This window comes from Lepisma saccharinum, chromosome 4 (genome assembly GCF_977018435.1).
Source record: "Lepisma saccharinum chromosome 4, izLepSacc3.1, whole genome shotgun sequence".
Taxonomy (NCBI): Eukaryota; Metazoa; Arthropoda; class Insecta; order Zygentoma; family Lepismatidae; genus Lepisma; species Lepisma saccharinum.
The window spans coordinates 109,200,844-109,215,550 of record NC_139232.1 but is presented as its reverse complement, the minus strand read 5'-3'; the positions used below and the strand labels follow the sequence as shown (position 1 = coordinate 109,215,550).

The window sequence follows — 14,707 nt, the reverse complement described above, 5'->3', positions numbered from 1 at the left end:
GATGGCCCAATCCCAACAATTTTACTTGTAATGAGCTTTCTATTTTTTTAAACTTTATACATTAATTAATATGAACTCTTGTAATTTAATATTAATAAATAAATTATGGCATAATCATAGCCTGTTTTACAAACATAATATCTGATTTAAATCAGTTTACAACGACTGGATCTAATGGAATATTTTAGTTTCCTCTGACCAATATCATTAAATTAATTTGGTAAGTCCTCATTTTCATTGGCATGTTTCATTTTGGACACTGGAAAATTCCAATTAATCAGAATATTCCCACTTCAATATATTTGTTAATGAAAATTTCTGCGCAAACTAAATTGACCATGGTGCCAGTCCATCAACCTCCAAATTTGGAGGTGGGAAGCATTGGGACCATGATTAGGTTGTTTGATCGCTTACATTAATTGTCTTGAAAACATTTCTTATTATTGCATTCAAACTCGAAACCCAAACAAAAAGTAATCTTTCCAGGTGGTTCCCAACTTGGGCTGCCTTCTGGATCCCTAACTTGAGAATGGCCCCATTCAAATTTGGAAGTTGCACAGGAGACAGTCCGCTCTCGGCAGATTTGAATTCTCACCAGCACTGGCAAGAAAGAATTTAGTCTTATCGCTGGTGAGCTCTGAACGAAAGGCCAACTTTCCAGGTGGTTGCCAGCTCAGGCAACATCTCACAGCCTGAAAACACTGGTCTAGATCATTCACTCACTTTTACAGTTTTCTAATTAGAAAATGTCAGTTGCCATTACTATCTTGTGATAATTCATTTTCAAGCACAAGAACAAAGTACAGATAAATATAATCAAGAACTCGGACATATCAATGGCTGTTAAGAGACATAGTAATCACAATTAAAACTAAGTCTTACTGAAGATATCAAAACAAATAGATTAGCAACCAAATATAAAACAAATGAAAGCATGCAGTGGTACAGAGCCAAAATGGTGCAAATATTGTTAATGACAACTTGTTTCGAGGTAAAAACACATTCAATTACCATCATATAACCATACACAAATCAAATAGGGAAATAATAATAAAGCCAATATTATTGAGCTATGATGCAAAATTATAACCTTTCAAAGGTGGCTTGTGATTCCCACTACAAGCAAGAACATGAAATATTTAAAAAACAAAATGCTAACAGGGCTATTTAAAACAAAAGTATATGAAGCAACTGCTAAATACAAAAAATAATCACACAGCACTAATGCTTTGCAAAGCCCAAGAAATAATAAGATTAAGATATGGCTCTATGGAAGAAATTGAAGTAGACTGACAGTAAATGTCTGTTGGGAAAAGAAGACATAAAGGGATGGTACTGAGACGAGACAAGTCTTAGTCCTGTCTGGAAATTCAAGATGGACCGAGACTTAGTGTCGTACAGTCTCTGTCTTGTTTGAGAGCTTGGTATGGTATTTGTAAAATTTTGTAAACCACATTTACTTTACTATCCAAGCTCTTCAGGCAAACGAGGCAGATATCTTTAAGAATGATTATTTACAATTAGCTCATATTTTCTATGTGGTAATTACAAATTCAATCCAATTTGGGGATTAGGATTAAATGCCATCTTTCAAGGTTTGCATTAAAATGAGGCATCAAACAGAAAAATCATTACTAAAAATAGTTGTTTGCCTGAATAACATACATATGCTGTGTAAGTTTGTGAGGTTACATGCTGTTTATACTACACATTTCAAGACTCTGAATGAGATCAAAACTTTACCCTTCAAAACTGAGATGATAATGACACTGATATTTATAAATTGAGAACAAAACAAGTATTCACAACTCGAGCTGAGATCAATGTTTCATCTCAATACCATCCCTAAGGCAGTAGGACGAAAATTATCAAGATTGAGAATAATTTCTGTAAGAGTTGTAAGAATTTTACCCATACCTTTGAGAATAGGAAGACACAAAACTAGTTCACACTGACTTGACAGGAACTGAAGGTAAATTCATAGCACAAGCATAGTTGAAATTCATTTCTTACACAAATATATAGTAGACTTCTATGAACTTTTGAAAAAAAATAATATTCAAATCAGTTCCTGTGATTCTATGTCGCCATTCACAAAAGCTTGTTGATTAACATTGAAAGTAAATGGTGACACTGGGTGTCTGAAATTGATAGGTGAATAAAATAATATATATTTTTTAAAAGGATAATGAAAATGATATAGGGGAAAGTCTTACAGTACCGGACACCCTAAGTTTATAGGCACTAATTAGAAAATGAGTAGGCGGAATATAAGTTGAAAACAAGAATATGGTACATCAAGATATTCTTTATTAAGAACAGAGAATCATTGCGAAAAAATGGGGGCCTCCCCGATGGCACAGTGGTAGGTAGCATCCTCGCCTTGTAATCAAGGGGTCCCGGGTTTGATACCCGGTGGAGGCACAAGTGGTTCAGATCCCACTTTAAACTGTAGGTCCAGTCCCGATTAGCCTTACTGTGCATAAAATGGAATTAAAACAACAAATCAAGCAAGCAAGCGAAAAAATGGAAATGAAAATACAAATACAATTTCAAACAAAAAATAGTTACATTTGAAGAACAGCAAAAATCGTCATCCAGTACCAGACAGGTAATGTGTTAGCTTATATATTAGTCAAAAACAAAGTAAATTCCACCGAAAACCTAAATACAGTACCAAGGCACTAGCCTACAGTTTAGTATGTTCTTGCAATGTTCACAAGTAAAGTACAAGGTGGTTTTCTCATGTGCACATTGGACGTGCGCCCAAGCATTACACGAGAGACATTGCACCCATTCTTAATCTAGTATCTTGCTACAAATGATGCATTCTGTTGTATCTTTCTGATCAGAACTGAAGTCCCAGTGTTTTGTCTTCTTCATAGGTGGCGTATAGTCTTCATCCTCCTTTGCTCCCCTTTTAGAAGTGCGCCGGACCCTGTGGCCGAGTGGTTAGCACATCGCGCTGTAATGCCAAGGGTACCGGGTTTCTAATCCTGCTCGGGCTTGGTTGTTTGTGAATGTCCATTCATCAATTTCATCATTTCATCACTCATCTCCATCTTCGCAAATTAGCTAAGAGGCACAAAACGCGAAGTAAAATAAACTAAATCAATCAATCAATCTTTTAGAAGTGTGTGGTGTGTTTCCTCCTTGCATCTTATCAACGTCATGCATGTCTTGTTCATTTCGTCTTCTGGGTTTTCATTAGGCTCTGTAATGTTCTCAGAGGAGGAGGAAATCCAAATCGACTGTGAAGTTCCATTCCACAAATGGAAGACAAGGTGGTATTAACAAGCCCAGCACCATCTTTCTGTATGATCGGTTTTGAACTTCTATTTGTTCAGTACTGGAAGACTCTTTGTTGTCCGGTACTGCACAATCGCCACATGATAGCACCTCATCCAATTTTACATTGTATGCAGATGATATCGTGAATTCTTTATCAGCTATCATGAACTAGATGCCTATATGCACACTTACCTACAAAACAATATGTCCTGCTTATCTGTAACTGGAGGAATATCACTGTGAAAATAACTTTCGACATAAACTTTTCCTACGAACTGCTTCAACCTCCCCCCTTTCCCACGACACTCCGTGCAGACTTGCGTGACCAAACTATGTTGAATATTGATACACACACGTCACACTGGTAGCTGACAACTGCTGCTCTGTAGTGTCCGAACCGAAAACTAGCAGTGTCCGGTAATGTCGGATGTCCTGTACTGTCAGATGTACGGTACTGTAAGACTTTCTCCTATGGGACATTTCTTGCCAAAGTGACACTGAATCTCAATTTTTAAAATTAAATGCAATGCTTTAATTTTATCATATCTTGTGAGTGAACAATCTAAAATTGTCATTTGCACAAAAATTCATGTATTATACATAATTAAGTTAGAAAGTAGACGGTATTTTACATATTATTCGTTCATTTTAACTTTTTTAATTTACTTTTGTTTTCTATTGTGTCCCACCCATGACACCAAAATGCAATTAATTTATCCTTTAACTGTTACATTGGACCTAAAGGAAATCGGTAGGGATGGAAAAGAGTGGATTGGTCTTGCTCAGCATAGGGACAGATGAAAGGCCTGTGTTGCTGCAGCCATAAACCTTTGGGTTTAAGAAGGCTAGAGAGTTAGTTAGTTTAATTCTTACCTTTCCTCCTCAACTCCACTAGAATATTCAAAGGTCAATTACCTTCTCTCTTTGCCTTAAATAATTTATTTTTCATCATTTGACAATTCACAGAAATTAAAATAAATTTGTTATTAAGTAAAGAGGCAGCATTCCACCTGTCCCACCCAAGACACAAAATTGCTCACTTATAGCTATAAATCTGGGAAAGTCTTTTAAGGGTGGGTATGTTTAAACAACAGTGTTAAGTTTCATATTTAATTGCACAGAAACTGTAAAAAAATGTTGTTTAACTATTAGTAGAATAGTTACTTTAATATCAAAAATGTCGTCTGCATATCCCACCCATGACAAAGGAATGCCATATATGTAGGAAATGAACGAAAGATACTTCGTTTCAAGAGGAAAATCAATGGCTGTAGGTGATTTAAGAGTGGAAGGAAATAGAACTGATTGTATTTATGTCACACCAAAATCAATTAAAGAAATTTATTTTGATAGCACAGCACAGCTTTGGTTTCTTATCTGAACTATAAAATCTGAAATACACATCGTTAGAATTACACAGAAAACACAGTGCAGAGAACAAAAGTCTACAATGTGCATCACAGAAAGAAGAAGATTATGAACATTGGTACAGTGCACATAAGGCAGAAAAGTATTACAATGGAGTCTGACATTCGTGCAGATCCTGCCATGACATTTGTGGTAGAGCAGGATGCAGGAATGCCAGATTCTGTTATGATACATTTCTGCCTTGGTGCACCAGTACGGAAAGTCCCGAAACGCGAAACACCCACCTGTTTCCGTGGGAATATTTGGAAGGTTGGGAAGCTTGTCACAGAAGATGAGATCAGCGTAGCAGACGAGAAACTCTGTGACCACGGCCTGAACACCAACACCCTGAAGAGCCGCTACACCCCCAACCTCTAATTCTTTGCAACGCAACAGGTTGGGTGCCCAGACAATGGCCACGTTTCGTGGAGTCATCCCAGTATCGTGGCCTCTCTGCGCTACACGGGCCAGATGGCGCATCAGGTACTCCAAGGTTCTGTAAAAGTGTAAAAAGCATATCTTAAAACATGAAAATTAGTTATTAATGAACAACAGTTTTGCCATACACCATGTATTGAGGATGTATCTGTTATGTGGTAGGATATCAGAAAGGAGGCTGAAGCCAGACCCAACAAATGGGTGAGTGGTACTTCATTAGTTATATACAGGGTGTCTATAAAAGAACCCCGGGGTTTTAAACAATGATAGCACGCAAACGGTATTAGGTAACTCAGGTTAGTTAATTACTTTGAAATCAGTAGCTCATCAAGTTTTATTCATGCCGTTTGGAGTTTATTCCAACAAAGGTTGGCAACGCTGTGCAGGGTTGACCTTGAGGTGGCCAAGCCCAGCCGAACACAGTAAGTGCAGTTCAGTGGAATGGCGACGCCACAAGAGAAGGCGCTGTGTGATATGGCTTGTAGAAACTGGATCTGTTATTACTGTACAGCTGAACTTTCGACGTGAGTATGGTGGTGTTTAGCCTTCAGACAAAACCATTCGTCAATGGCTTAAGGCGTTTAAAGAAACTGGAAGTGTGGATTGGAAGAAAAGGGCCTATTCCATGGCCTCCAAGAAGTCTGGACCTTACTCCCTTAAGACTTTTTCCTATGGGACACGTGAAGAACATGGTTTGTGCGGAGAACATTCAAGATGTCAACCATCTAAGGCAAAGAATTTTCGCATCTGTGGCAAACATCACCCCAGACATGCTGGCCAAGACGTGGCAAGAAGTTGATTATCGTTTGGATGTGTGCCGTGCTACAAATGGGGCACACATTGGAATTTACTAATTTGTAAACAAAACTTGATAACATTACCTTCAAAAAAATGTATTTACTTTTTCCTGAGTTTCAGTTTTTAATAAAATATTTAGCATCAAAACCCCGGAGTTCTTTTATAGATACTATAGGTACTATAAATCCAGCTTTATATGAACAGTCTTTTTTTTAAATAAAAAAGAAAATGAATTACTGTTTTGGAATGCCATGAAAAAAAAGCCATCCTCCAGCTTTACTTCGAAAAAAAGTGGGCACTGATCACTGCCTACTACAGTAATAATTAATTCCAATGCTCCAAGCAGAAACTGTCAGGTGGGAAAGATGTTTGCTTGGGCCTTGGGGCTAGCTGGGGGGGGGGGGATGCCATCCCCCCAAGCCCATAGCCAGGATTTTTTTTTCAGGGTGGGGGGGTGGCTCATCCCTTATCAACATAGGTGTCGCCAGAAATAAATATTTGTAGAGGGGGGCAAGCCACTGATAAAACTTCATTAGTAGAAATAATAATGACAATAATAATTATTACCACAGTTATATTGTCATTTTACAATAATAACCAGGGGTACCCACAGGGGGAATAACATGATGCAGCTGCATCATGGAAATGTTTTAGTGGACCGCATTTTATAACAATTCTATATATATATATATATCTTCACACAAAAATGGGGGGAATCGTTTCATTTGATTGACTTGTTATTGATTTTTAGTATTGGTTATTATGTACAGTTTTTCTACCTACCTGTGGATGATCTTGGGGATAGGGCTGAAATGAAACACCACCTCTTATGCCTTTAGAATTGTTTCTGGATGGGAGGGCAGGCATGCTGTTCGTATTATTACAAGGTTAGTCGAGTAGACAAACTGAAGAATAAAGTTCAGTACACTTACAATGGCAGACAGTGAACCTGAGCAGCTTTGTACATTTTATGTTAACAAACATGAAAGTGAGCCTAAAATACCTAAGTAAACATATATTGCTTAAATAAGTCTGTATTATATTGTTCCGTAAATTTTGTCTGACCAAAATAATTTGAGTAAATAATTCGACATAAAGGGGAGGGCCGAATGTTCTACCTTTTTGGGGGGAGTGCATCACAGGCCTTGGGGGGATGGGCAACCCTGATAATAACTATTATAAATTATTAAAAATAAACCAATTTTAATCCAAATGTATTGTTATTATAATATAAACAGAGAGACTTTGTTACTCGACCCACCATATGAGTCAATATCTTACATTTTGTACAGTTAGAGTCGACGAGCGATATGAAAGCGGCTGACCTTGACAAGTCCGCGCAGAGAGAGAGGGAGATACATTTCCGCTGTTGCCACCTACTCACCGTTCGAGGTTCTCGCCATTCTTTCAAAATAAAAAAACAATGGCTTACATTCGAACAATTGTAAATTGCCGCTGCACGGCTATTATTGCAACAATCGATACCAATCCTGCACGAGTATTACCAGAAAGATTTAGACAATCGTATTGTGCTGTAAATTAAATGTGTAGAATCTTGAAAGTAAGTGAAAGAAATTAAATATTTTATTGACCATTATTATATAGAGAAAAAGTTCTCTTGCGAGCCGATTTTTATTAAATTAGATTTGAAATAAATTCCAGTGAGAAAGTTACAAAGAAAACTCCAAATTTTAAGTTCGTATAATATTTACAGCGATATGTTATTTGGTTACTGAGAAAACGAGAGAAGAACTTGATTCATTCTTTCGCGGCGCGGCAAAGGCAACTTCGTTTGCCGCAGATATCATGCGCCAGTCTTGTGCCACTCGCAATAACAAAACAACTGTCTGGCATGCATAACATGAACTGAAAATAAAAAATAAAATGCCATTTACTTACATAACGCTCATTCCGTACTGCTGTCAACCTCATCACTTGATTCAAGTTCTTCGGAATCCGTGTCTTGCAAATTTATAATGACCTTCTCGATGACATCATCTCTGACTATTTCACGCTGGAAGTCATCTTCTTGTATTTTTTCTGCGTGAGCCACACAATCTGCCCACTCGGAAACACCTATTCTGTCTATTGCTTCGTGAGTCAGTTTCTGTACGTCGGCAATTTTGAAAGTCTTGTTCTTGTCAGCTACGTACCCCTTCACCTGGGCCCAAATCATTTCAATCGGGTTGTACTGACAATGATAAGGTGGGAAACGAACAACTCTGGGACCATATTCTCTTGCTATTATATCGATTTCGTAACTTTTGTGAGTTGGTGTATGATGTTTCACCAGCTTTAACAATTCTGCTCGGGTTTGCGTGCTTGTGTGGGGAATGTTCTTGTTACAGAGCCATGCCATAATATCCGCCTTCCTTGTATTCGAACAAGGCGTTTTATCCACTTGCAAGGAATGTATGCTCACGTTGTCCATTACAATCACGGATTCGGGAGCGAGAAACGGCAAGAACTGCTCGCAAAACCACTTTCGAAACACGGCAGACGTCATTTCTGAATGATAGTCAGTACTGTTTGTTTTGGAGCGGAAAACCAATTTACTTTGGGGCACAAAGCCTGTAGCAGCTGAACCAGCATGACACACTATAAGACGAGCACCTTTTCCTAATGGCACCTTTAACCCACCAGAACCATCACTCATTCTCCAGCAGCTCGTCTTCGTGTGATTCTGGTTGACCCAGGTTTCATCTAAATAGTATATATTTGCAGTACCAGCTTTCCTGATTTCGTGCATGGTTCTGAGGAAGATCACTCTCGCAGCTACAACATCACCCCTCTCCATTAAAAATTTCCTCCCGTCGTTGCCTTTCCTATATCTGAACCCCATGTTTTTCAAAATTTTTAACACTGACCACGTACTGCCTGCAAACCCGATAGCTTCCTTCAATTTAGCCCTAAGTTTCACTGCAGTAGGAAATTCGCCATTTGCGTACATATCAAATATAATATTACGCAATAACCCTTTATCAAAATCATCCAAGTGCGTAACATTCTTTCGCCGATTACGACGTTTGCCAGGCGAGCGAAAAGAAACCGACCCTGTATCGCCAATCGACGACCTGGCTTCCTTCGCAATCGTCTGAACTGTACGCAGACCTATCCCACATGCAGCCGCTGTATGCTCCTGACATTTGGCAGCACTGCTCCCTGACGAACACGAGGCACTGTCTGCACTGCGAGATTCACTTTGTACACCATATCTCGCGCTTGTTTGTGTAGAATACGACGCTTAGGTGTTTCTGTAGCCATCTTGCACACGTATATTGACAAATTTTTGTGATCACACTGAAGAAACATGAACAGTCACAACGAAAACCAAACCGATTCTTGCCGCTCGTAAAACAAAAGAACGACATCGTGCGTTTTGCACGGCAGTCTCCACCACCTCCTTTTGCTACTGCGCATCGAGGCTTGTTCAAGGTCAGCCGCTTTCATATGGCTCGTCGACTCTAGTGTACTACAATTCATAGTTATTGCATTTTATTAACTTTTCCACATTCCATTTAAAAAAAAGGCTTCAAAAGTTAGGGCCAAATTTTACTCAAAGTTTATATTGTGTGACCTCTCTCAAAGAAAACTATACATTTTGAGAGCTGTGGATCCATTCATTTTTTGGATTAAATGGTAGAATATAAAAATATAACCTTGTTCCTCTATTATACAGTAAACTTTTTTCGTTCTAATGTTTAATCCTGCTAAGGAAGTAAAAGTAATTACCACTATACAGTATTTAAAATAGATATTTGTGGGATTTTGGGAGAGGCTTCAGCCCCCTTAGTCCTTCCACTGGCTATGTGCCTGCCATTCCCCTCCTCCACATTCCACTTCCAGAACTGCAACTTACAAAATAACCTAGTTTTAAGTATCTATACACTACATAAGTAGAACAATTTTACACAACCAATGAAAAAAAAAAACATTGATTGTTCTTTTCTCCTGAATAAAACAAAACATGAATATTACAACTAAGTCAGCCCCTTACATTTCTGCACAGAAGTTTTGTACAATGTACAAGTCATTGTTTGTTTAATCACTTCAGAATTTCATGAATCAACATATTGCACACAATTTGGGATCTGCTTCAAAAAAGTGTTCTAGGTCATGTGGACTTCTTTTTTTTTTAAAAAAAATAATGTACCCCAGTGTGCCTTAAGTTATTTCCAGTTCAGTTTTTTTTTAAGTTAAGTTATATTACAGTTGAGAAGCACTATAAATTAGGGCTGAGTTGATACCGATTCCTACTGATACTTGTATAATTCCAGTTTAAAATAGGAAAGGCTAGTTACTGAGTCACTTAAAATTTCCTGTGACATTCTATGTGAACTTCTTCTACCCCCAGAGGATGCATAAAAAGAAGAAGTTTTTGAAATGTTGCAAGCATTGTTAATGTGTTGCAGATACACCAAAAAAATCGGTGGATTATTATAAGTGCCCCTGCTTCATTTCATGATCTCCAATTTCATTATACATGTCTTTAAGGGAAGAGAAAGTTATAGTTATCGTGTATTGATTCGAAGAACTTATTCAATGAAACACTTGGGTTCGAACATTTTTATATTAACTCCATAACACATGTATATAAAATCAACAACAAGTAACTATAACAACAATAATATATATGGCTGTTTCAGCCCATGGCTTCATAACTTCCACTAATATATAACAATATTCCCCTTGGTTGCAAAATGAAACATAATAATAACAACAATCATAACATTTCTAATCTGGTTCATATCTGCAAGGTGGTTTATGTATCCTTGCAGACCTTCGTGGAAATGATGCTGACGCAGCATTGGTATCAGCGAAAAAATCCAACTGATACTTATGGATATCGATACCCCTGGTATCGGCTAAGCCCTAAATTCATGCAACACAACACGGATTTAACTACTGCTTACATATATTTATGAAGTTCAGTACGTTACCTGTAATGAGGTGGTGGTAGCTTTTGCACAACGTCTCTCATCCGAAGCAGTCGCTCTGAGTCATTCGTCTGCACAGCACCCACAAACTGATGATACAACTGGTACGTACACAAAGGATTTGGCAGTTCTCGGAAGTACATCTTGAGCAAGGATGCTACGGAGTGGATATCTTGACGAATCGATTCATCTTCGTACAGTGCAGGAACACGATCCTCATCAAATGCATTCCTGCACAAGAGGAAGTGGAACGTTAACTTTGAAAGGACAGGTGATAAAACACTTATTTAAAATGTGATCTAAAACCAGCACCAACACTTTTATGTAATATAAAGGAGAATTCACACTGCAGCAACAGGTGATAGTAGTCGCTTCAGGACGTCACCAATCAAATGCAGGTTTGTGTGGCCTGTCATGCTGCTGATTGGCTCCTTCCCAAGAGACATGTGTCGCCTGTCAATTGTCGCTTCGGTGTGAATTCTCCCTACACATTTAAGGAAGCACTCAAATGTCAACCTCCTTTCCACATCTTTCAACCCGGGCTGAATTCTTGCAGACTAATGAAGCTCTGGTATCTAGACTCACAGCCAGGGGCTTGTGTTGTCCTGCGCATGCATGTTTGTGATTGTCCTTTCATCAATTTTCAAGTACTGTACATACTTCCAAGAAAATAATAAACAATTCTGGTATTCAATTTTTTATCTTACTCTCACTTTACTACATGGATATGTTACATCTTTGTTATGAATTTTTGGCCGGCAAATGTGGTCTATAATAATAATAATAATAATGATGATGATGATGATGATGATAAGGACAGAAAATGCAAGTCATAATGGTTTCCTGAAGCCTCAATGAGAAATTCAAAACAAGTTTGTTTTAGAATTTGGAATATCAGTGTGATTATTTGAAACAAACCAAATTTTTGAAAAGAAAAAGTCATTCCTAAGATAGACACAAGGTCCAGCAAGGCAGTGATGACCCACGCTTAAAAAAAAAATCACTGACAATAAAAAAATCACTGACAATCAAAATGGTTGCCAATTTTGGCACAAGTGAAGTGAACAAAGCATAAAGAAGAAAGTTCCTTTCTCATTTACCAATTGTAAAATATATTTAGACAGTAGTTATATAAATAAACTCATCAACTTGCTGAAATAAATTGCTAAGCAAACAAGAAATAAATGAAAAGTTTCACGCTTTAAGTTGTGGGTTTGGTGGTGGGGGTTGAAGGACTTGCCAAAGAAAATAATGCACATCTCTCGTTGCTGCAGTGCCAAAATAAATTACAATAATAGCTCAAAGGGAAGAGTAAAATAAAAACTTAAAATAGTACACATGCTTTGACATAGTTTGGAGACATTGCCCCAACACTGCAGATAAATGAAGTGGAAGCAGAGCAAGCCGTTCGTGTCATGGTGTACTGCATCAAAACACACATCTCTGCCCCTTTCCATCAGTATTATTCGTATGTGTATCAAGGTGAACACTAAGGAATTAGCTGCGAGTATAGTAATAGACTATTGTTGCGTATCAGATTTTGGAAGTAACAAGTAGAAGTAGAATGTAACTCAGCTATTCTTTCAAACAAGTAATATAATTAACAGCTACTTTTAGTTTCTATTCGTTACGTCTTTTCGCGTAGAAGATAATTCTTCTTCATTTATTGATTGATTGATTTGGCTTCTTTTACTTCACATTTCTGCCACTTTGGCTAATTGCGAGGATGAGTGATGATATGATGAAATTGTTGAAGAGAAACACAAGGAACACCCATGTCCAGGCTGGGACTTGAACCCGGGACCCCTGGCATCATAGCATGGTGTGCTAACCACTCTGCCATGGAAGCTGGCTTCTTCAAGTTTATATTTTCACATAATTACATTGAATTTCCTTGCAACTTAATGTTTATTTTGATATGAGTTTAATTATAATTTAATGAAAAATTAATTGTAATTATAGATAATCAGCTGTGAAAAAATTAACAACATGTTTGCTTACATGGAACATATTCATCTTGAAAGAGTAAAGGAAAAACAAGTCAATTCCATGATAAAGAATTTCTATTTTGGGTGCAGGTCGACTGTTGGAATCAACTTTCAGTTTTTCCTGTTAGCCTCTGTACGCGGATAGTTCAATTTAACTTAAGCATTGTATTCAGGTCTTTTGAAAAAGCACCATTGCACATGTGAGAGAAAGAGGAAACCAGACATTTTATCTCCAAATAGAAACGGAAAACATGCAAAAGTTGTAATTGACATTGGGTTAAAAAAGGTTTGTCTTTTTATGGTCATGTTTTCCTTCAGGCCTATAAGAATGAGGCAGACACTGATTCTGCACCGTTCGCTTATTGGGTACTTGCAAAACTTGGAAATATTAAGTTCTCAACCGTAAAAGAAGCTCCCAAGAGAAGCAAAGTTGCTCTTGGGTGGATGGGGCACGTGAACGCTTCTTTCTTACTTCCTCCATTTTGAGTGTATAATGGCGGGCCAAGTTTCCTAAGTGAGTCACTTACGTACATTGGGAAGATTTCTGCCGTCGGAAAAGTTTTTTCCCCTCCTTCGCTTAGTTACAAAGTTTCTCCAGAGAAGTGGGAAGTTTACTGTAAGACGACGAAGAATCTACCCAAAGTTCGGTAAACAACCACCAGATGTCTCACCGGCAAGTGGAGCATTTTAGCACAGAATGGTAGGGGAGATATTGATTGACTGATTGATTGATAGAAAGGAAACAAGGCTTCATTGAAAAAAAAAAGTGAAATGAAATTGGGCCTGAATTGACAGGAGTTGCCGAAAAATAAACTTCTTGTGGTTCTTTCTTTCCTCAAAGTTAGCCTTTGTGTTTTTCTTGTGGTCCTTTCAGTTATCTTTTTGGAGGTATGATTGATGGTTTTTCCTCAACCATATCAACAAAATTCAACTGGATCTAATTTTGTTAACTCTATTTGGTAACCTAGTGACAGTGATCTGTCATGACTGATTGATTTATTATTATTCTTTTAATATGGATGCATCAACGCTGAGACTATTTGCACCTTTCCAATGCAAAGGCGTAAACCCCATGCCAGAAACAGAACTACTTGCAGCCAATGAATTAAAATAATATTTTAACTTGAACAAATATTATGGAGATGGACTTCTTATCAAAAACAGATTAAAACACATCCGAGAACTAAAATAATTACCCCATTCACATAAGCTGAGGCTAACATTGTCACCCTGTAATCAAGGGATCCTGGGTTTCATACCCGATGGATGTACACAGTGGTTTGGGTCCCACTTTAGCCTTTCTGTGCAGAGTGGGCTTAAAAACTTATGGGCAAAATAGCACCAGCCTAACACACAGGGAAAGAACTATTTTTTTAAAAGCCTTGTGGCAATGTTTACATTAACTTTGTTCTTACAGTGCATAGAGAATAGTCGATTTGTGTAGCTATACTGCAGGTGTATCACTACCAATTGCTTTGATAATGTTTTTCATTGTTGCGAGTCATCAGTTCTTATTACAATATCTTCCTTTTTGGACATCCAAGGGCAGAAGGGGAGGGGCAAGTGCACCCTTTCCCCGCCAAGTTATGCCTATGGAGGCTTTTATAACTTTGAAATTATTCAATCTATTCATTGTGGCAAGGAGGCACTGCCTCGAAGAAAAGGCAGCATTGCAACTTCTGCAGAGCGAGTTGGTAGAGGTCTCCACCTGTCACCTGTTGAGTGATAAGACTGCCGCCCAGGAAGTGGGTCATCCACGGGTGTTTATACGACTGCCAGCTGCTATTTTCAAGCAGAGTTGAATGCTCGCTCATCTGTTCGAGCCAAAGGTGCGAAACTATCTTTGAA

General features: G+C 38.0%; 1 protein-coding gene across 9 annotated transcripts in view; it reads right to left on the bottom strand.

Annotated features, from left to right (window-relative positions):
• Nucleotides 1-14,707, bottom strand: part of CdGAPr (GTPase-activating protein CdGAPr) — a 394,186-nt gene that overhangs the window by 15,115 nt on the left and 364,364 nt on the right. For all 9 annotated transcript variants that reach the window (XM_083121101.1, XM_083121104.1, XM_083121105.1 and 6 more), the window contains 2 exons: nucleotides 10,875-11,102; nucleotides 4,944-5,194 (listed from right to left, as the gene is read on the bottom strand). In XM_083121101.1, the coding sequence (XP_082977227.1) occupies nucleotides 4,944-5,194; nucleotides 10,875-11,102 (479 nt within the window). The remainder of the gene's footprint in view (nucleotides 1-4,943; nucleotides 5,195-10,874; nucleotides 11,103-14,707) is intronic.